The 21,615-nt window shown below is 40.9% G+C and overlaps 1 protein-coding gene across 6 annotated transcripts in view; it reads right to left on the bottom strand.

Moving 5' to 3' along the window:
• NUP155 (nucleoporin 155) overlaps window positions 1-21,615 on the bottom strand; it is a 168,911-nt gene that overhangs the window by 84,444 nt on the left and 62,852 nt on the right. For all 6 annotated transcript variants that reach the window (XR_015055384.1, XM_085870834.1, XM_085870831.1 and 3 more), the window contains exons 13-16: window positions 12,568-12,668; window positions 12,047-12,217; window positions 11,541-11,651; window positions 1,093-1,187 (exon numbers count right to left, since the gene is read on the bottom strand). Coding sequence is in view for 5 of the 6 variants with exons in the window: in XM_085870834.1 (XP_085726960.1) it covers window positions 1,093-1,187; window positions 11,541-11,651; window positions 12,047-12,217; window positions 12,568-12,668 (478 nt within the window). In the remaining variant the exon portion in view is untranslated. The remainder of the gene's footprint in view (window positions 1-1,092; window positions 1,188-11,540; window positions 11,652-12,046; window positions 12,218-12,567; window positions 12,669-21,615) is intronic.

The raw sequence follows: 21,615 nt of genomic DNA on the forward strand, positions 1-21,615 counted from the left end.
GATTTTGGGAGTGAAGAGAGCGGATAGAAGGATAGATGAGATAGGTTGAGGGTGCAAGGAGGAAAAGAGGAAGCCCACGGCTGAGATGGGAGGATTGTGATGAGGAATATCCGTTGGGGTGGTTGGAGAGTGGAGAGAGTTGGCCGAGGAGAGAGGGAGCTGTAAGAGTATCATGGTCAAGGCAGGGCAGAAGCGTGGTGCCATCGGACCTCACCCTTCATAAAGGGAAGGAGGAGGAGGAGAAGATATCCACTTTCCCATTTCCACAACCAACACACCATTTTGGATTTATTTATTTATTTGCGTGCACTTAACCAACCATCACCGCCATCAACATACTCCTATTAGCCCCACCGATTACCAGCAGATGGCGCAGCTGCTCCAAGGGCCGTAAAACCTCAAACATTATGCTACCCTACGAACAGGATGCAATTGAAGAGAGAAATCTTGAAAGAGTTGCAAGATGCTCTAAAATTGTACAAGCGTTAAGTTTACATTTTTTACAAAGTTCAACAGAAGTTGCCATGTTTATGCTAATTAAGATTTATTGACATTTCTCTCTTCAGCTTAACACTCTTACAATTGTCAGAGCCCCCCTGGTAGTGTCAACATTGATATCATCATAAAAGGATGACATCAATGAACGATGACACTATCATTCATTGATGTCATTCATCCTTGTGTCTTCGCTTCCTTTAATTATAGCATTTCATAATTTTTTTCTTATTTCCTTTGAGTTAAAAAGTCAAAACTGAAAATTGGAAGAAACATGAAGAGGATACATCAGGTAATCAGGAAATGAGCGGAGCCAAGAATCTGGTATGAATTTGAAACACTGCCCCTCACATTCCCAACCTTCATGTCAAGAAATTAAATAATATAAAATTCACATGTGCATACAGATTAGAATAACATAAGTTTCTCAAAAAAATACTTATGTTTGAGCAAAATCAGATTAGCAAAATGTAAGTGAACTCCCTGACATTGCTTCTTCTTAAGCAAGTGTTTAAAACCCTCACATCCACAATAGCCCCTTCAGTGTTGTTTTGAAGATACAAATGACCACCTTTAATCTTGATGCCTGAGACTCACCGAAAGAAGGCACGTGCTGCCCAGCTGGACACCTCAGTGTCATGTGCTGCACGGGAGCATGCTAGAGCTAGGCTTGTAGCACATGCTTGATCTTCCTGCAGATGGAAAAATATATATTAATTTTTGGTTTTTAACTCTGGATTGTATTTTATTGGTTTCACTTGTTCCTCTTTCTTTTAATTCATCACTCATTTACTTGCACTGTTGATCACTGATGTCATCCTAGTACCATCTCAGTATAGCCTTCAGAGAGCTGTTAAAGGGATTACTTTGATCTGATCTGGATCCAGCCTATCAATGGAGTACAAAACATAAAATGTTCAGCCTGGCAGATAACCTCATCTTTCTCAAAACTAATCTGAGCTTCGTGGACTTTAAATATTAAAACCGTTAAACGTGGCACTTTCCTTCTTTTGAACTATGCAAGCATGGGAAACAAGGTAGTGGTTGGTCTCCTGATAAACTTGTTAAATCACTGGGTGAATATTCCCCACTCGTGCACCGATACCACCATTTATAACACCGAGTCAACAGCCGATTAATTTACTTACTGTATGAACGATTGTTCAGAATGGAATCCCTTTGCAACCCGGGGACTCCCTGTACTGTATTGTGTATAAAACTTGCTTTAAACACAACCAGACAAGTATGAAATGCTTCATGTTTTATCCGTCAATAGCTTATTGAATAAGCACAATAGACGGTAGCTCATCATTCGTATATAAATGACAGGACGCTGTGCCGTTCGATGCACCAATCCATTGGAGAAGGGATTTAAAATGTATCGATTCATAGCCACTCAATAACGTCAATCGTGGGCACGGCACCAATCCGGCATGGTATCAACTTCACGTGGGTACAATGCTCGAGGACGTCATTATTTACGACTTAATTAAATTGCATCTGCATCGGTCAATTTTTTTTTTCTTTTTAAAATTGGTAATTGCTTTTGGTCAAATTTTCTAATCGGCCCAGCACTACAATTATTGAAACAATCTCCCATCTAAAGGCACAAATCTGTACAAAATTAAGGGATTGAGTGATGAAAGGCAGGATGGCAAAATAACAAGTTCAAATGCTGGCAAGAAGAGAAAGAGATAAGGCACATCCCTTGTGGAGTGATGACCACCAGCAGTTTGTGCTCCAGGCAGGAAGGGTGAGCATGCTCACATCCTAAGCCTTGGCAGCTCTGTGATCATTGGTGTACCGGTATGCATCATGGAAAGATTTGAGCGCACCTGCCACTTTCTTGTGGGTTCCAAATGCTACTCCCACTCTTGGCACGGGGCAATAATGCTGTAGGTCAGCTTTACTGCCACTGACTGACCCAAGTGCTGTGCCCAACTGAGGCATGCCCACCTGGCACTCTAGCTCTAAAAGGCTCTGATACGACAAGACAACACAACCTCATTGGTGCCTTCACGTCCCAACAAGACAAGGAACTCCATTACAGAATAACTATATAAAATGTATTGCTTTGTAAAATATGGTTTTAAATGCATATATTTTGTCGCTTTACATTGATCACTGTGGTACAACACGTGCTGAACTCGACTGGGTTGGGACTAGATTAAGGCTTGGAGCATGGTATTGTGTACTCTGTGGTCCTAACTGAGGAGAAAGCTTAGAAATTGAACCCAGTTTTAATAAGATAAGCAATCTTAATGTTATATAATGCCCAAGTGTCTGTGCTTTCAGGAAATGTATACTTTGCTATGGGTCCTATGGATATAGTTGCTTACAAAGCATGTTTTTTTTTTATCCAAACACAGGCTATTTTTTTCCATTTTTATAGCTCATTTTTTAGAAATTGGTTACATGTATGATTGTATATGTTGTCCAAAATGGTTGAAAATGCATTTTTGTTTGATATATATCATTATACATAAGAAGAGAAGAATTCTTCAAAGCAGTACATTTCTTATGACCTTCTGCATATCTTGGCACCTTCAAATGTGAAAAATCTAGATTTTGCAAAATCTCCCCATCATAGTGAAGCTTACAAAATCTTATTCCAGAAATTTGAAATGCATCTGATAGAACATCTTAAATAGCAATTTACTTCTGCATAAAGTGATGATTTAAAATGGCAAGTTTCAACATGGATCATTACTACAAACCAATTTTTAGGTTCACTTCCATGATTGGGTAAAAATATTAGGAAGTACGTAACAAATTGCATTTACCAAGCTGCTACAAAATTACTGGTAGCTATCAGCTTGATTTTATAACCACAGAATAAGTTTACCAAGATGGCCCTATGATATAACAAGGACAAATGTGTCCAAGAGCCGCGTCATTCCACCAGTCAATCTCCTTGCTATGCAAGCTTCCAGGGCATCAGTTGCCCCCAGGGCATCGGGCGGCCCAGGGCATCGGGTGCCCTCAGGGCATCGGGTGCCTCCAGGGCATCGGGTGCCTCCAGGGCATCAAGTGCGTTTAGGGCATCAGATGCCTCAGGGCATCAGGTACCTCCATGTGGCCTCCCTGCCTGCTTCTCTCTCTATTCTCACCCCCAGAAAGGTTTTGTCTTCACCAAAAGAAGAAGAACAAGAAGAAGAAGAAGAAGAAGAAGAAGAAGAAGAAGAAGAAGAAGAAGAAGAAGAAGAAGAAGAAAAAGAAGAAGAAGAAGAAGAAGAAGAAGAAGAAGAAGAAGAAGAAGAAGAAGAAGAAGAAGAAGAAGAAGAAGAAGAAGAAGAAGAAGAAGAAGAAGAAGAAGAAGAAGAAGAAGAAGAAGAAGAAGAAGAAGAAGAAGAAGAAGAAGAAGAAGAAGAAGAAGAAGAAGAAGAAGAAGAAGAAGAAGAAGAAGAAGAAGAAGAAGAAGAAGAAGAAGAAGAAGAAGAAGAAGAAGAAGAAGAAGAAGAAGAAGAAGAAGAAGAAGAAGAAGAAGAAGAAGAAGAAGAAGAAGAAGAAGAAGAAGAAGAAGAAGAAGAAGAAGAAGAAGAAGAAGAAGAAGAAGAAGAAGAAGAAGAAGAAGAAGAAGAAGAAGAAGAAGAAGAAGAAGAAGAAGAAGAAGAAGAAGAAGAAGAAGAAGAAGAAGAAGAAGAAGAAGAAGAAGAAGAAGAAGAAGAAGAAGAAGAAGAAGAAGAAGAAGAAGAAGAAGAAGAAGAAGAAGAAGAAGAAGAAGAAGAAGAAGAAGAAGAAGAAGAAGAAGAAGAAGAAGAAGAAGAAGAAGAAGAAGAAGAAGAAGAAGAAGAAGAAGAAGAAGAAGAAGAAGAAGAAGAAGAAGAAGAAGAAGAAGAAGAAGAAGAAGAAGAAGAAGAAGAAGAAGAAGAAGAAGAAGAAGAAGAAGAAGAAGAAGAAGAAGAAGAAGAAGAAGAAGAAGAAGAAGAAGAAGAAGAAGAAGAAGAAGAAGAAGAAGAAGAAGAAGAAGAAGAAGAAGAAGAAGAAGAAGAAGAAGAAGAAGAAGAAGAAGAAGAAGAAGAAGAAGAAGAAGAAGAAGAAGAAGAAGAAGAAGAAGAAGAAGAAGAAGAAGAAGAAGAAGAAGAAGAAGAAGAAGAAGAAGAAGAAGAAGAAGAAGAAGAAGAAGAAGAAGAAGAAGAAGAAGAAGAAGAAGAAGAAGAAGAAGAAGAAGAAGAAGAAGAAGAAGAAGAAGAAGAAGAAGAAGAAGAAGAAGAAGAAGAAGAAGAAGAAGAAGAAGAAGAAGAAGAAGAAGAAGAAGAAGAAGAAGAAGAAGAAGAAGAAGAAGAAGAAGAAGAAGAAGAAGAAGAAGAAGAAGAAGAAGAAGAAGAAGAAGAAGAAGAAGAAGAAGAAGAAGAAGAAGAAGAAGAAGAAGAAGAAGAAGAAGAAGAAGAAGAAGAAGAAGAAGAAGAAGAAGAAGAAGAAGAAGAAGAAGAAGAAGAAGAAGAAGAAGAAGAAGAAGAAGAAGAAGAAGAAGAAGAAGAAGAAGAAGAAGAAGAAGAAGAAGAAGAAGAAGAAGAAGAAGAAGAAGAAGAAGAAGAAGAAGAAGAAGAAGAAGAAGAAGAAGAAGAAGAAGAAGAAGAAGAAGAAGAAGAAGAAGAAGAAGAAGAAGAAGAAGAAGAAGAAGAAGAAGAAGAAGAAGAAGAAGAAGAAGAAGAAGAAGAAGAAGAAGAAGAAGAAGAAGAAGAAGAAGAAGAAGAAGAAGAAGAAGAAGAAGAAGAAGAAGAAGAAGAAGAAGAAGAAGAAGAAGAAGAAGAAGAAGAAGAAGAAGAAGAAGAAGAAGAAGAAGAAGAAGAAGAAGAAGAAGAAGAAGAAGAAGAAGAAGAAGAAGAAGAAGAAGAAGAAGAAGAAGAAGAAGAAGAAGAAGAAGAAGAAGAAGAAGAAGAAGAAGAAGAAGAAGAAGAAGAAGAAGAAGAAGAAGAAGAAGAAGAAGAAGAAGAAGAAGAAGAAGAAGAAGAAGAAGAAGAAGAAGAAGAAGAAGAAGAAGAAGAAGAAGAAGAAGAAGAAGAAGAAGAAGAAGAAGAAGAAGAAGAAGAAGAAGAAGAAGAAGAAGAAGAAGAAGAAGAAGAAGAAGAAGAAGAAGAAGAAGAAGAAGAAGAAGAAGAAGAAGAAGAAGAAGAAGAAGAAGAAGAAGAAGAAGAAGAAGAAGAAGAAGAAGAAGAAGAAGAAGAAGAAGAAGAAGAAGAAGAAGAAGAAGAAGAAGAAGAAGAAGAAGAAGAAGAAGAAGAAGAAGAAGAAGAAGAAGAAGAAGAAGAAGAAGAAGAAGAAGAAGAAGAAGAAGAAGAAGAAGAAGAAGAAGAAGAAGAAGAAGAAGAAGAAGAAGAAGAAGAAGAAGAAGAAGAAGAAGAAGAAGAAGAAGAAGAAGAAGAAGAAGAAGAAGAAGAAGAAGAAGAAGAAGAAGAAGAAGAAGAAGAAGAAGAAGAAGAAGAAGAAGAAGAAGAAGAAGAAGAAGAAGAAGAAGAAGAAGAAGAAGAAGAAGAAGAAGAAGAAGAAGAAGAAGAAGAAGAAGAAGAAGAAGAAGAAGAAGAAGAAGAAGAAGAAGAAGAAGAAGAAGAAGAAGAAGAAGAAGAAGAAGAAGAAGAAGAAGAAGAAGAAGAAGAAGAAGAAGAAGAAGAAGAAGAAGAAGAAGAAGAAGAAGAAGAAGAAGAAGAAGAAGAAGAAGAAGAAGAAGAAGAAGAAGAAGAAGAAGAAGAAGAAGAAGAAGAAGAAGAAGAAGAAGAAGAAGAAGAAGAAGAAGAAGAAGAAGAAGAAGAAGAAGAAGAAGAAGAAGAAGAAGAAGAAGAAGAAGAAGAAGAAGAAGAAGAAGAAGAAGAAGAAGAAGAAGAAGAAGAAGAAGAAGAAGAAGAAGAAGAAGAAGAAGAAGAAGAAGAAGAAGAAGAAGAAGAAGAAGAAGAAGAAGAAGAAGAAGAAGAAGAAGAAGAAGAAGAAGAAGAAGAAGAAGAAGAAGAAGAAGAAGAAGAAGAAGAAGAAGAAGAAGAAGAAGAAGAAGAAGAAGAAGAAGAAGAAGAAGAAGAAGAAGAAGAAGAAGAAGAAGAAGAAGAAGAAGAAGAAGAAAAAGAAGAACACCGGGGAGCTCTCTTAGAGCCAGCGTTCGCAATGCGACACGGCTAAAAATCAATACTAAAGGCCAGTTTGTGTTCAGTATACAGAACATCAAAGGTCGAAAGGAAGTACGTAACGTTTTAAAGAAATCTGCACTTTTAATCCTAAGATGTTAGTTTGGTTCATCACAGCATGTATTTCTATGGTTAAGTTTATGTGCATATATATTTATGACCTGAATGAACACTGATCAATTTGTTAATTTCATATGACCGTGACCTCTTTGCTCAAGGTCAAATATCAGGTAAACCAAATATTCTCCATACATGTGGTTTCCAATTAGTGTACAATACATATTTAAGCCATCAGACCAATTTTAGAATGATAAGAGTGGTTCCTTGATACAGATATAATTGATAACCAACTTTGACCCTGTCAGAGCAATAGAAAGAGGAAGAATTCAGCTCTGCCCAAATCGATCCTGAATCCCCATGATGTTGGCTAACAAATGATATGCAAAACTTAATCATACAATGACTTTCATTTTTTGGTCCCCCGTGTCCTAAATGTGTACATAATACCTTGCTACAAGCCTAAAACTACACTAGACTCTATACTTCTGAATCAAAATAGCAGTTGAAACTAACAATTGGGCAAACTAATGAATTTTAAAGTGTGGAATGTACAGCCCACATAAGAACCACACACTGAGATGGCATGCAGAGAGATTTGGTGCCAATGACTATCAGCAGGTGGAGTCCCACATGCGGAGCCCTGGGGAGTGGGAGGGACTCCGACATGCAGACTCCAGCACACGGATGCCTGGGGGTGGGAGGGTGCATGCCGCATTCGGCCCACGATGATGATGAATATTGTTTCAAAATAATAATAATAATAATAATAACTAGAACTGCCACTTTATAACTGCTGGCAGTGATGACCGGGTACCCTTACACGACGCCTTCGATATGACGTGAGACTTAAACGACGGTCGCAAAGTTTCGCGACGATCGGAGGAGCGGTTCCGGAGAAAACGATATTTAATGTTGTTCTTGAATCCGACGTGACTGCCGAACCGTGTGACCTATCGATTAGAAATTAACAAACTTATATTCACCGCTCGGGAGCCTGGTGTTGGCGCAGTGGTTAGGGCAGTGGCTTGGGATCCAAAAGGTCCTGAATTCAAGCCCCGTTGGGCCACTGAATTAATACACCAGGGGGTTGACTCAGCCTGTCATCCTTCCGAGGTCGGCGAAGTGAGTACCAGTATACTGGGCCGGTGTATACCCCGGTTAAAATAGGTGTACCATATCCCTGTGTCGTAAAAGGCGACCAGGGTTGCGTCAGGAAGGGCATCCGGCGTAAAACATGTGCCAAATCACTATGCAGATCATTCGGATGATCCGCTGTGGCGACCCCTAACGGGAGCAGCCGAAAGAAGAAGAAGAAGATATTCACCGCTCGGGTGCGATACGTACGTGAAGTTTCCCCTCGATCTGACCGGCCGTTCTGGAGAAGATGTTTGAGGGTTTTAGGGTAAATTCGACGTGGCCGCCAAACCGTGTGACCTATCGATTAGAAATTAACAAACTTGTGAAAGGATGTCTTGGGGAATGTGTGCGTGAATTTTTGCCTCGATCTGTCCGGCTGTTCTGGAGAAGAAGAATAAAAAAAATTATAAATTTTCAATCCAAGAGGGCTGACGAACAATGTGACCTATGACATCACAAATTTATATTCTGCTTCAAACCGTGTGTTGGAACACGTCTGTCAAGTTTAGTGTTAATCGGAAAAGGTGCGTTTTTCTATCCAACATGGCCGCCACAAAATGTGACGACGTCATAATTTTTAGCATGTCTTATTTTAGCACTTCATTATTTACTCTTCTTCATTTTTTACTCTTCATTAATTTTTTACTCTTCTTCTTCATTTTTTACTCTTCTTCATTATTTTTACTCTTCTTCATTTTTTACTCTTGTTCTTCATTATTTACTCTTCAATTTCTACTCTTCTTCATTTTTTCTCTTCTTCATTTTTTACTCTTCTTATTCATTTATTACTCTTTTTCCTCATTTTATTACTCTTCTTCTCCATTTTATTACTCTTCTTCTTCATTATTTACTCTTCTTCTAAATTAAAATTAAGAGAGCTCGGCGTTGTTGTTCTTCTTCTTCTGGTGAAGACAGATCCTTTAGGACTCGACTATTTCATATACAGGATCCGTATCTCCTTAAATACTAAACACTTGTACACATCCTCGCATTGAGGGTGCCTTTTGAGAGCGTCTATCATGAACTTTTAAATATATTTCGACATTTGCTTTAAAGTTTCGAAAAGTTCACGTTACTAATTAAAATTATTCTATTTAATGTATTGTAATTTGGTAAATACACTATTTTCTTCTCATGAACGACGCTCGTCCATGACTGGTCTCGCTATTGGCTCCGTCAAGGCATGTGATGAAATATCGGAAGTTGTTTTTTTTTCTTCTTCTTCTTCTTCTTGTGAAGACAAAACCTCTAGGACGCAGCTCTTGGACACATTTGTCCTTGTTAACATATGTGCAGGCATGGGGCTAGATTATAGTAGCCAAGTCTTGCTTCGATAGGTTATGTGGTTCCAGAGAAAACATTATTTAATATAATTCTTGAGTCCAACATGGCTGCCAAACCATGTGACCTATCAATTAGAAACTAACAAACTTGTGAAAGGATGTCTTGCGGAAAGTTTGTGTGAATTTTTGCCTCAATATGTCTGGCTGTTCTGGAGAAGAAGATTTTTAAAATTCATTAATTTTCAATCCAAGATGGCAGACGAACCATGTGATCTATGACATCATAAATTTAAATTCTGCTTCCAATCGTGTAGTGGAACACGTTTGTGAAGTTTCGTCTTTATCGGACAAAAGTGCGTTATTCTATCCAAGACGGCCGCCAAACCATGTGACATGTGACGTCATAATTTTAACGTGCATGCAGGCATGGGGGCAGATTATATTGGCCAAGTTTCGCTTCGATAGGTTATGTGGTTCCAGAGAAAACATTATTTAATATAATTCTTGAATCCAACATGGCCGCCAAACCATGTGACCTATCAATTAGAAATTAACAAAGTTATATTCACCACTCGTGTGCACTTCCCAGACCTCGGCCCTTGATACAACATGAGATACATGAGATGACAAAAAAATTTATATTCTGCTTTCAACTGTGTCGTGGAACATGTCTGAAGTTTCGTGTTAATCGGAAAAGGTGCGTTTTTCTATCCAAGATGGCCGCCCAACTATGTGACTTGTGAGGTCATAATTTATACCATGTATGCAGACATCATGGGGGATGACAGTTGCAAATTTTCGCTTCGATAGGTTAAGCCGTTCCAGAGAAAACATTATTTAATATTTTTCTTAAATCCAACATGGCCACCAAACCATGTGACTTGTGACGTAATAATTTTTACGATGTATGCAGAATTGATGGAGGATGGCATTTGCAAATTTTCGCTTCGATAGGTTAAGCGGTTCCTGAGAAAACATTATTTAATATTTTTCTTAAATCCAACATGGCTGCCAAACGATGTGACCTATCAATTAGAAATTAACAAACTTGTATTCCCTACTCATGTGCAATACATGTGTGAAGTTTCCCCTTGATCAGATCAGCCGTTCTGGAGAAGATGTTTGAAGGTTTAGGGTAAATTCAAGATGGCCGCCAAATCATGTGACCGATCAAGAAGAAATTAACAAACTTGAGAAAGCACCACATGGGGAATATATGTGTAAAGTTTCGTCTCAATCTGTCTTGCCGTTCTGGAGAAGAAGATTTTAAAAATTTATTCATTTTCAATCCAAAATGGCTGCCGAACCATGTGACCTATAACATCATAAATTTATATTCAGCTTCCCATCAAGGACCCGAACAAGTGTGTGAAGTTTCGTATAAATCGGATAAGGTCAGTTTTTCTATCCAAGATGGCCGCCAAACCGTGTGACTTGTGATGTCATAATTTTTACTATGAACGCAGACATCCTGGAGGATGATAGTTGCAAATTTTCGCTTCGATAGGTTATGTGATTCCAGAGAAAACATTATTTAATATTTTTCATGAATCCAACATGGCTGTCAAACCATGTGACCTATCAATTAGAAATTAACAAACTTATATTCCCTAATCGTGGCCAATAGGTTTGTGAAGTTTCCCCTTGATCTGACGAGCCGTTCTGGAGAAGATGTTTGAAGGTTTTGGGTAAATTCAAGATGGCCACCAAACCGTATGACCGATCAATAAGAAATTAACAAACTTGATAAAGGACCTCATGGGGAATGTGTGTGTAAAGTTTCGCCTCAATCTGTTTAGCCGTTCTGGAGAAGATTTTTTTTTTTAAATTCCCAAAACAAGATGGCTGCCGAACCAAATGACCTATGACGTCATAATATATTTTTTCTATGGTCAATTGTTGTGCAGATGAGGCTCAATAAATTTCAGATTTTTCCTATGCAGCGTTGTACCTAACAAATTTTGACCGGCACACCTCTTGACCGATGACCTCACGAAAAATCACCCCTGTTCCTCTTGAGGAGCTTATTCAAATGTATGAAGCGAAAACATTTTTACCCCAGAAAGTTTCAGAGATACAGAAGTCCAAAGTTTTTCGGTTTTTTCAAGATGGCGCCCGTACCATGTGACCTATGACGTCACAATTACCACTTAAGTTTGCCATCAAAAAAGATACATACTATGGTGAAAATTTCGTGTCGATCGGACTTACCGTTCCTGAGAAAATGATTTTTAAAGCGAAAGAACTCACAAAATTGCCGGCGGAAAAATCTAAATAATAAAAAATAAAAAATAAGGAAATAAACAGAAGAAAAACAATAGGGTTCCCTGTCAGAATGACAGGGTACCCTAATAAAAGGCCAGAGAAGAGTCTTCAGATAAAAATATGAACCCATTTTAGACCTCAGAAGCAATCACTCACAACGTGTTCTGCAAAAATTACTGATCCTGACCCGATGAAGAAGGAAGAATTTTTGAACATCTTCAGTGTCCGCACCACCACCGGTTACCAGCAGATGGCGCAGTTGCTCCAGGGGCCGTAAAACCTCAAACATTATGCTACCCTACGAACAGGATGCAATTGAAGAGAGAAAGTGAAAAAATAAGTTTGGTAAACAGAAGGGGCTGAATTTGTGCAGCGAAAGAGATCAGGGTTCCAAGCTGCACATTCAATGACATGCTCAGTAATAAGTGACAAAGTAATGCAAAATATTAATTGGTCCTAAAACACAATCTACATTTTGATGTTGAAGGAACGTTGATTTATGTAAATATGTAAAACATTTGGGATTTCATTGAATGACAAACAGAATAGCACTGCACACATGAGTTAAGATAATTTATTCAAAGCATGCATTTGATTATGAAACAATTACTTGGCATTTGCTAAAAAACAAAGCAATTTTTTCTGGCTCTTTTGAGTGTGGCATTGCTTGCTCGAAGGACATCAGTTTCAAACCTGTGCAGAGAGCAACATGAAGCGACGTGGAGGGACCATATGCTGCCACACTGCAGCCGGTGGGTCTAGAGGAGGCGGTAAGGATTGTGTCTTGGGCCGCATTGGTTGTGCCGGAAGGCTATCCTCAATACAGGCAAGCGCCCAGGCCCGCACATCTGTGCTCACTGACACCTGTTCAGTAGTAGTGCAACAACCATTTTTATAGCTCCTGTTTTATGAAGCATCACTGCTGTTCTTTTTATGCAAGAAACATGAAATGCTTTATGCCAAACTGACAACCTCAAAAGCAAACACATAAATCCATTTTTTCCATCGAAACTAACTGTAGTATTGGTAATATCCTTAAGATTAAAAATTGTCAACTTCATGGTAAGAAGATAGAAGTGCATTAAAAAAATTATTTGTGACTTGTAATGTATAACCTAAACCTGATGTGTGTAAACTAATGATATAAAGAATGGAAGGACATCCCCATCAAATTGTACGTGTGCAGTGATGACAGTGTGAGGCAACCAACCCACCTGGGCTTCCATGAGAGGAAAATGTAATGAGAAGGAGTGTTGTGCCACACACCACAGAGTGTCGCTGTCCTCACTGGCTGCTGCTGCCAACAATAATGTGCCTGTGCATAAATGAATGGAGAGGCAAGATAAAGCAGAATTGAGTAGGGAGGCCCAGAAGCAATTAACTGATAAATTTGTTGTCGCTTTATTTTCCACTCCAAATTTCACACAAGCAGAACGTGAAAAAGCTAAAGTTTTAGCAACATAAAAATCAGAACTAATTCTGCAGAAATTTACACTTAAAACAAGGAAGGGCAATAAATTCAGGTCCAAAATAGAGCAGATTCAAAAGTATAATGATTGGCCCAGTGGGAAAGTATATTTCCAACACCAGCTGGCTTACCCAACCACCTTTACTGCATACCTCACTGAAAAGCTGTGTGTACTTTATGGGGAAAACCATAAAATGTTTGCACTAATGCCCAGAACAACCAAGGTTTCACACAAGGGCTCTTCATGGCTCAGTGCCATACCATATGGACAAGGTGAGAAAGCGAGGATTGCAGATAAATTAATCACGAATGTATTACGGGTGCTCAAAAAGTTACGCAAATGAGATACTTATAATTATCAAAGACATGTCATTTTGGATTTTCAATACAAAGCAGGGTACAAACGTCTGAGTCCACTTATATCATTGCCAAGCTTTCTCACAGCACAATTTCAAGCAGCAATTTTCCATAATTGTGAAGATAGTTATTAATATTCTTCATTTATTACAGTTATGAGGAGCTGATAACTCCGTTCCACCAGGCTGTTGTAAGAGAATTTGTTCCCAATAGAGTTTGGAATCGAGGGAGATGCAAAGCACCTCTCCCTTTATATGGGACAGTTTCTCTGTGTGCAATTTTACACAGGGACTGAAAATTCGTTTCTTGGCTTTTACTGGATGAAATTGGCTGCAAAATTCAGAAGTGAATCCTCTGTACGTTGAGGTAATATTGTTGCGGGGCCAGGTATCGGTGGCGAGCACGACCGTTAGAGGGAGTAGTAGAGTCGGCTCCACCGAACACACCGGAATTGAGGTCGTGCCTTTTGGATAAGTCCGAAAGGCACGGGTCCCTTACTGGACCATGAATCGCCAATAATTCAACCGCGTGGGGTAGGGTCAATTGCCAAACTTCAATATACCTAATTACCCACGCAGACAAAGTTACCGGGGAATTCACACCGTCAGCGGACCTCGGGCGGAATGAGCCATTACCGAGCCCGAACCGTGTGTAACCCGAGCGGAGATTACCAAGGCCCATCGGACCAAATGAACAATTTACGGCCTCGCTACACACCGTGCCAAGCCAATGAAAGAAACACAGAAACGAGCTGGAACATTTAACAAAAGGGACATTTATTTATAATGGGGCAGGGGAGCATGCAAGAAGGCAGAGTTAACCGAATACTGAAGGAATAGCAATTTATGTACAAGCACTTATGCAGTTTTACTTAATAGACTGGCGCCACAAACACACAAACGTACACCCAAAAAGAAACGGACCCGTCAGGTCTTTATTGGAGGCCTCCAGCTTGAGGAAAGGCGAGCTGGAGGTCAGAGCCTATTCTCGGACCTCTCCGCCTCGTGCGGTCTTCGATGATCCGGTGTGGCAGAACTCGAACCCGCCACACAATGCCGCTCCAAGCCCAGGCAGGCGATCCTCGCGGGACAGGCTCGCAGGCACACAGGCCACAAGAGAAGATGCTCTGTTGGCGGGACCCCAGGAAGGCGACGACTGGCTTCAGGAGACTACCAGACTTCCGAAGACCGAAGAACAGCAGACAATTCTCAACTCTCTCAAGACCAGAAGACAACTCTCAACAACAACTCTCGTCTTGGCCCACCCACGCTTCTCTTATCCCACGCTCGCACTCCCTCATTGGGCAGAGAGAACGCTCTATGCCCATATTTGGAGCCAAGCCAGAACGAAACGCTTGTGCCCATATTTGTGGCGGAGCCAGCACACCAACGTCCAGAGAAGCCCTGCCTAGCACACAGGACTCCGCCCACGTACGTGCTGTTAGGGTTAGGGTGCCTGTGGATGATGGTGGAAGGAAGCGAAGGCAGGTGTCGTTGTCGTTGTTGTTGGTAATTTAAATCCTAATGATCAAAATAACTCACAGCGCATGTACAATTAATCACCCATTAAACATAGGACGGGACCCTACCTAGAAACACATACTTACCGATATAGCTGATCTATAGGACCTGGCTGTTGTGTGCAGAAAGCTTCCAAATTCGCAACAATATGTTCCAAATTTCAGCGTCTATTTCCGCATTCTTGAGTTTTTTTTAACGAAAACCCTCTTAATTCATGTTGGTGTCTGTCAGTCTGTCCATCAATCCGCTCAAAATGTTTTGGCGCTCATATCGCAAAGGCTATACACTGAAACGAGCTAAAACTTGGAATATACATCAGACAATAAGTCTAATCAATGGCTTTCAAAACGAGTTCCACCAAAGTGCCATAGTTTTTGCTTTTTTGCCATTTTTTCTTCATCTATCTATAATTCCAGCAATCTCTGTGTGTGTCTGTGTGTGTGTGTGACCGCTGTTTCTCGACAACCTCTGGTCCGATCTAATTGAAACTTGCCAGGTATATTGCTGGGGACCTGAGGATGTGCTTTTTCAAGGTTTGATATTAATCGGACAAGTGCTTCCCAAGTTATGGCCATTTATTTACCAAACCAATGGGAAGACACGTTGTTGCGTGGGCGTAGCCGATAGGGAAGGGAAGCTCAGCCGCGTTCCCCATTACGGGTTACAACGTACGGGCTTCCGGAGAGTGATGACTTCGTGTATTCTAATAATTTCTCAATTTCTTATGCGCATTTATAGATAAACACAATGGCCCAAGTTATGATCATTTTCATATTAGACGGTGTATAAATTTCGGGAACATCAGAGTGCTGGTATGCTCCGAACCAGGAAGTAAATTTTTTCTCTCTTCTCTTCTCTTTTTGTTTTTCCTTGCCACGACATTGCGAAAAGGTAAAATACGTTGGCGCTAATTGAATAATTGGGTATTAAAAATAAATTGCGAATAATCGTAACTGTGAATAATATCGAACTTTAGGGTCATGCAAGTACGGGCACGTGAGAGCGAAGAAACGGCCTGTGTGGTTTATTTATTATTATTATTATTATTATTATTATTATTATTATTATGTTTTTTTTTTACGGGCACGTACTAGTATTCAACAATCCATGCATCATCCACAAATAAGTCAAAAACATCATGCAATTCTGTTTGTTTTCCACCGGAGGGCAGCACTATCTATCATTTATGGATATGCATCAGTAGATAAATTTATTTGTGCATCAAATAAGTCGTCTACAATTGTATGTACTCAATACCCTGCACTCGCGAAGCGAAAAGCAGGGCAAAGCAATTGGAAGCGTATGTATGCATGTCGTACGTCGTACGTGTCTGCGTTTTGTTAAGATCAAAAACTGTTCAGCAGAGGAAATTGAAACTATACATTACATGACCATGTGATAAAGTGGTCACTCTTTTGCGGTCAACCACAGTCAGAGATCAACAGAGGCCAATTTTCCAAAATCATCAATTTTCATCAGATTGACTGGAAAATTTGAACAGAGTTTTCAAAACAGATCACTGAATTAAACCACCAATTATTTTCGAGGTCATAATAAGCTCAAAGCTCAATATAGGCCAAATTTCTGAAGTCCTCAATTTTCATCAATAGGACTTGAAATTATAACAGGGTTTGCATATCAGGTCACCAAATTCAGGTCAACATAGACCAAAAGGTGAGGAATGTGGTGCCCGACACACACACACACACACACACACATACACACACACACACACACACACACACACACACACACACACACATACATAAAAACATACACACACATGCATATACATATATATATATATATATATATATACATATATATATATATATATATATATATATATATATATATATATATATATATATATATATATATATATATATATACAGGCCTGCGCCGTTTAACGACATTCCGGGCAACGACGGATCGCATATACGACGGATCTGCCGTTCTGAAAAAAAAAAAAAAAAAAAAAAATGAAGAAAACAATGTAACTGAAAAATTCCTATCGCCGAGTGATGTAGCCGCATATAAAAATAGCACATACAATTATGTACACTGTACAGAACATAATACCTCATAATGATAATAAACGACAGTGTGGCCCCGTTATAATGCGATCGTTGAGGTCCATGAAATGTCATCGTGAAAAAAAACAGGATCGTGCTAAATCGGGATTCAAGGAAATCGGCTTTCAAACCGAACCAATGTTTGCAGGTTTAACTTGAAGCAAATAAATTACCTTTCAATTGAAGAATTCCGCAAATAAATCGTTCTTCTTCGACATTAAAACACAAATTTGTTTTTCGTGAAGCTTTTTATGTTGTTCAAACATTCACACTGTTCCGAAAATATATATCACAATTGACAGGTGCTCGTTTCTTCATTTGTAAATTATAACATCGATGCAATGATTACGTATTTATAAAATCCAAACGCTATTTATTCACCTTTCTATAATTAATCAATGCGAGAGGAGATTGTAAGCTGCTGCTAACAACACCGATGGCTGTCATGAACAGCACAAAGGTAAATCTCACGCGTCTTCCGTCTCTCTTGGATGTGTGTTACAATTGCCAACAGTATTCAGTACAATAACATGCTGTACAGGTTTGTATCCGAGGAGCAATAGGCTATACCATATAGCCTCGGTGTCTAGGTTTGTGCAAGTACGATGTTCGAAAACTAAAACAAACAAAAAAAATGATGTTCGCACAACGATGACGTCGCTTAACAGCACGTTTCTCAGAACGTAATCCCGTCGTTAAGTGGCGCATGACTGTATATGCATACACATATACATATATACAAACATACATATACACATACACACATATAAGACTGGTGTTGGCACAGTGGTTAGGGCAGTGGCTTGGGATCCAAAAGGTCCCGAGTTCAAGCCCCGTTGGGCCACTGAATTAATACACCAGGGGTTGACTCAGCCTGTCATCCTTCCAAGGTCGGCGAAATGAGTACCAGTATACTGGGCCGGTGTATACTCCAGTTAAAATAGGTGTACCATATCCCTGTGTCGTAAGAGGCGACCAGGGTTACGTCAGGAAGGGCATGCGGCGTAAAACATGTGCCAAATCACTATGCGGATCATACGGATGATCCGCTGTGGCGACCCCGAACGGGAGCAGCCGAAAGCAGAAGAAGAAGACATACACACACACACATATGTATATATACATATATATATATATATATATATATATATATATATATGTACACATATACGTATACGTACACATATACATACATACATTCATACATACAAATACAGAGGGGAGAACAAGTATTTGATACAATGCCGATTTTGCAGGTTTTCCCACTTACAAAGCATGTAGAGGTCTGTAATTTTTATCATACGTACACTTCAACTGTGAAAGACGGACTCCAAAACAAAAATCCTGAAAATCACATTGTATGATTTTGAAATAATTAATTTGCATTTTATTGCATGAAATAAGTATTTGATCACCCACAAACCAGTAAGAATTCTGGCTCACAGACTTGTTAGTTTTGTCTTTTCGAAGCCCTCCCATTCTCCACTCATTACCTGTATTAACTGCGCCTGTTTGAACTCGTTATCTGCATAAAAGACAGCTATCCACACTCAATCAATCAGACTCCAACCTCTCCACAATGAGCAAGACCAGAGAGCTGTCTAAGGTCATCAGGGACAAAATTGTAGACTTGCACAAGCCTGGGATGGGCTACAGGACAATAGACAAGCAGCTTGGTGAGAGAAGGCAACAACTGTTGGCGCAATTATTAGAAAATGGAAGAAGTTCAAGATAAGTCAATGTCCCTCGGTCTGGGGCTCCATGCAAGATCTCACCTCGTGGAGCCTCAATGATCATGAGAAAGGTGAGGGATCAGCCCAGAACTACACGGCAGAACCTGGTCAAAGACCTGAAGAGAGCTGGGACCACAGTATCAAAGAAAACCATCAGTAACACACTACGCCGTCATGGATTAAAATCCTGCAGAGCATGCAAGGTCCCTCTGCTCAAGCCAGCGCATGTCCAGGCCCGTCTGAAGTTTGCCAATGACCATCTGGATGATCCAGAGGAGGAATGGGAGAAGGTCATGTGGTCTGATGAGACCAAAATAGAGCTTTTTGGTTAAAACTCCACTCGCCGTGTTTGGAAGAAGAAGAAGGATGAGTACAACCCCAAGAACACCATCCCAACCGTGAAGCATGGAGGTGGAAACATCATTCTTTGGGGATGCTTTTCTGCAAAGGGGACAGGACGACAGCACCATATTGAGAGGAGGATGGATGGGGCCATGTATTGCGAGATCTTGGCCAACAACCTCCTTCCCTCAACAAGAGCATTGAAGATGGGGCGTGGCTGGGTCTTCCAGCATGACAATGACCCGAAACACACAGCCAGGGCAACTAAGCAGTGGCTCCGTAAGAAGCATCTCAAGGTCCTGGAGTGGCCTCGCCAGTCTCCAGACCTGAACCCAATAGAAAATCTTTGGAGGGAGCTGAAAGTCTGTGTTGCCCAGCGACAGCCCTGAAATCTGAAGGATCTGGAGAAGTGGGCCAAAATTCCTGCTGCAGTCTGTGCAAACCTGTTTAAGAACTATAGGAAACGTCTGATCTCTGTAATTGCAAACAAAGGTTTCCGTACCAAATATTAAGTTCTGTTTTTCTAATGGAGCAAATACTTATTTCATGCAATAAAATGCAAATTAATTATTTAAAAATCATACAATGTGATTTTCAGGATTTTTGTATTTGATTCCGTCTTTCACAGTTGAAGTGTACCTATGATAAAAAAAAAAAATACAGACCTCTACGTGCTTTGTAAGTGGGAAAACCTGCAAAATCGGCAGTGTATCAAATACTTGTTCTCCCCACTGTATATACATATACATATCTTCTTCTTTCGGCTGCTCCCGTTAGGGGTCGCCACAGCGGATCATTCGTTATGATCCGCATAATGATTTGGCACAGGTTTTACGCGGGATGCCCTTCCTGACGCAACCCTTGCACCTCTGATGCAACAGGGATCTGGTACACCTATTCCAACAGGGGTATTCACTGGCCCAGTACACTGGTACTCACTTCGCCGACCTCGGAAGGATGACAGGCTGAGTCAACCTCCTGGTGTATTAATTCAGTGGCCCAACGGGGCTTGAACTCAGGGACCTTTTGGATCCCAAGCCGCTGCCCTAACCACTGCGCCAACACCAGGATTATATATACATATACATATGTATGTATGTATGTATGTATGTATGTATGTATGTATGTATGTATGTATATATATATATATATATATATATATATATATACATACATAAATACACATATACATACATATATATTGTTACGGTTGTGGAAATTCGCAATACACTATAAAGGGTACTCAGGTGAGATATATCGGTAAGTTCATGTGTAGTTAGCCCAAACCCGTTGTTTTGAAGGAATATATGTGAACCATTCGGGCTGCGATTCTTCAGTTCGCCGTTTTTCTTTTGCTGTCGTTATTTTGGTGCAAGAACAACAACGAACATCACCACAACCAACATCTCAACGATCACGCCATTCACTACACGACGCCAACAATCACGCCATTCACACCACGACACCACTTTCCACAACTACGCTACCACATCTTGGCCACTCGCCATTCAACGGGAACCGTGCGGTCACGATCTCCGCAGGACGGATGAAAGGAGCGGAGAGGCAGCAGCAACAGGGTGCGAAGGGGCATCTCCCGCCAGATTTTCCCTCCTGCTTTTCCCGCGATTTGGCATGGGGGAGGTGCGATTTGAGCCAGAGATCAAAGGTAAAATAAGGTGGGGGCCTGATTTTGGGGGAATAATTCCCTGGCCCCAAGCCAAAACTGACTTTCCTCATTCCCCGCACGGCGCGGGGAGGGGGAAACGAGAGGGCACACCTCTTTTTGGGAAGCTTCCAGAAGGGAGGTGGAGCCAAAAACGGGGCGGGGCACGAGGCGGACCGAAGGGCGGAGCCCGACCCAACAAAAGGCGTGGGTGTGGAGAGTCCTGGCTCTTAGTTCGTTCGGTCGATTGTCGAGTGTTGTGGGCGTGAAGGTCGACGAGAACGTCGTTCCCTTGTCCCTGAAGGGGAATTGTTGAGAGTTGTGGTGATTGTTCCTGGTCGGAGGTTCTGATCGTTCGCATGATGCGGGGGCCCGGGGCGCCATTAGCCGCGTGGGCAGTGCATTGGGCACGGGCACCCAGGGAAGGGGCCTGGGGCGCCAGCCTGCCACGTGAACGTTTCAGGGGAGTCGCCATGGAGGGCACTCCCCGGTGTTTAGGGAGCTGGTAGGCTCGGAGGCAGTGTAGTGCCCGGGGGTGCCATAGCTGGAGAATCAGCAGAGGGTAGTTCCTGCCAAGGGAGCCACGCGTCCCAGCCATGAGACCGTGTGAGGGCACGGAGGAAAATTGGGGGGCATGGCCCGAAATTGTGAGGACACCAACACAGGCGATGGGAATCCGGGTTGATAGAACCAGTAGATTAAGCGAGAGGCGCTTGTTGAAAGCCCCGGGGTAGTTTAAGTGATAATGGATAGGGTAGATTAGGAAGTGTACCCCTCCGCACCATCCATCCCTTCGCTCTCGTTGTGGGCCGCTGGGCCCACTTTGGGTAAGATCGCTGAAGTCCGAGGAGGCCATCCTGAGGCTTGAGTTGGGCCTTGACGCAGGACGCTAGCTCTCCCTAATTCCCCTCCGGGAAGGGAACGTAGGGGTTGGGAGTAGGCTAGGTGACGAGATAGGTTAGCCGAACAAGGACGTTAAAGGGGGTTAGGGGACGAATTTTGAGTAGGGAAGTAAAAGTGGAAATAAAAACATCAAAAAAATAAGTTGGGGCTGAATTGGGATTCAGAAATTAAGGGAGTGGGTATGGACAGAGACAGGCAAAG

Source organism: Eptatretus burgeri, chromosome 2, assembly GCF_056783735.1.
Source record: "Eptatretus burgeri isolate ZD-2024b chromosome 2, Ebu_testis_v1, whole genome shotgun sequence".
NCBI classification, from domain to species: domain Eukaryota; kingdom Metazoa; phylum Chordata; class Myxini; order Myxiniformes; family Myxinidae; genus Eptatretus; species Eptatretus burgeri.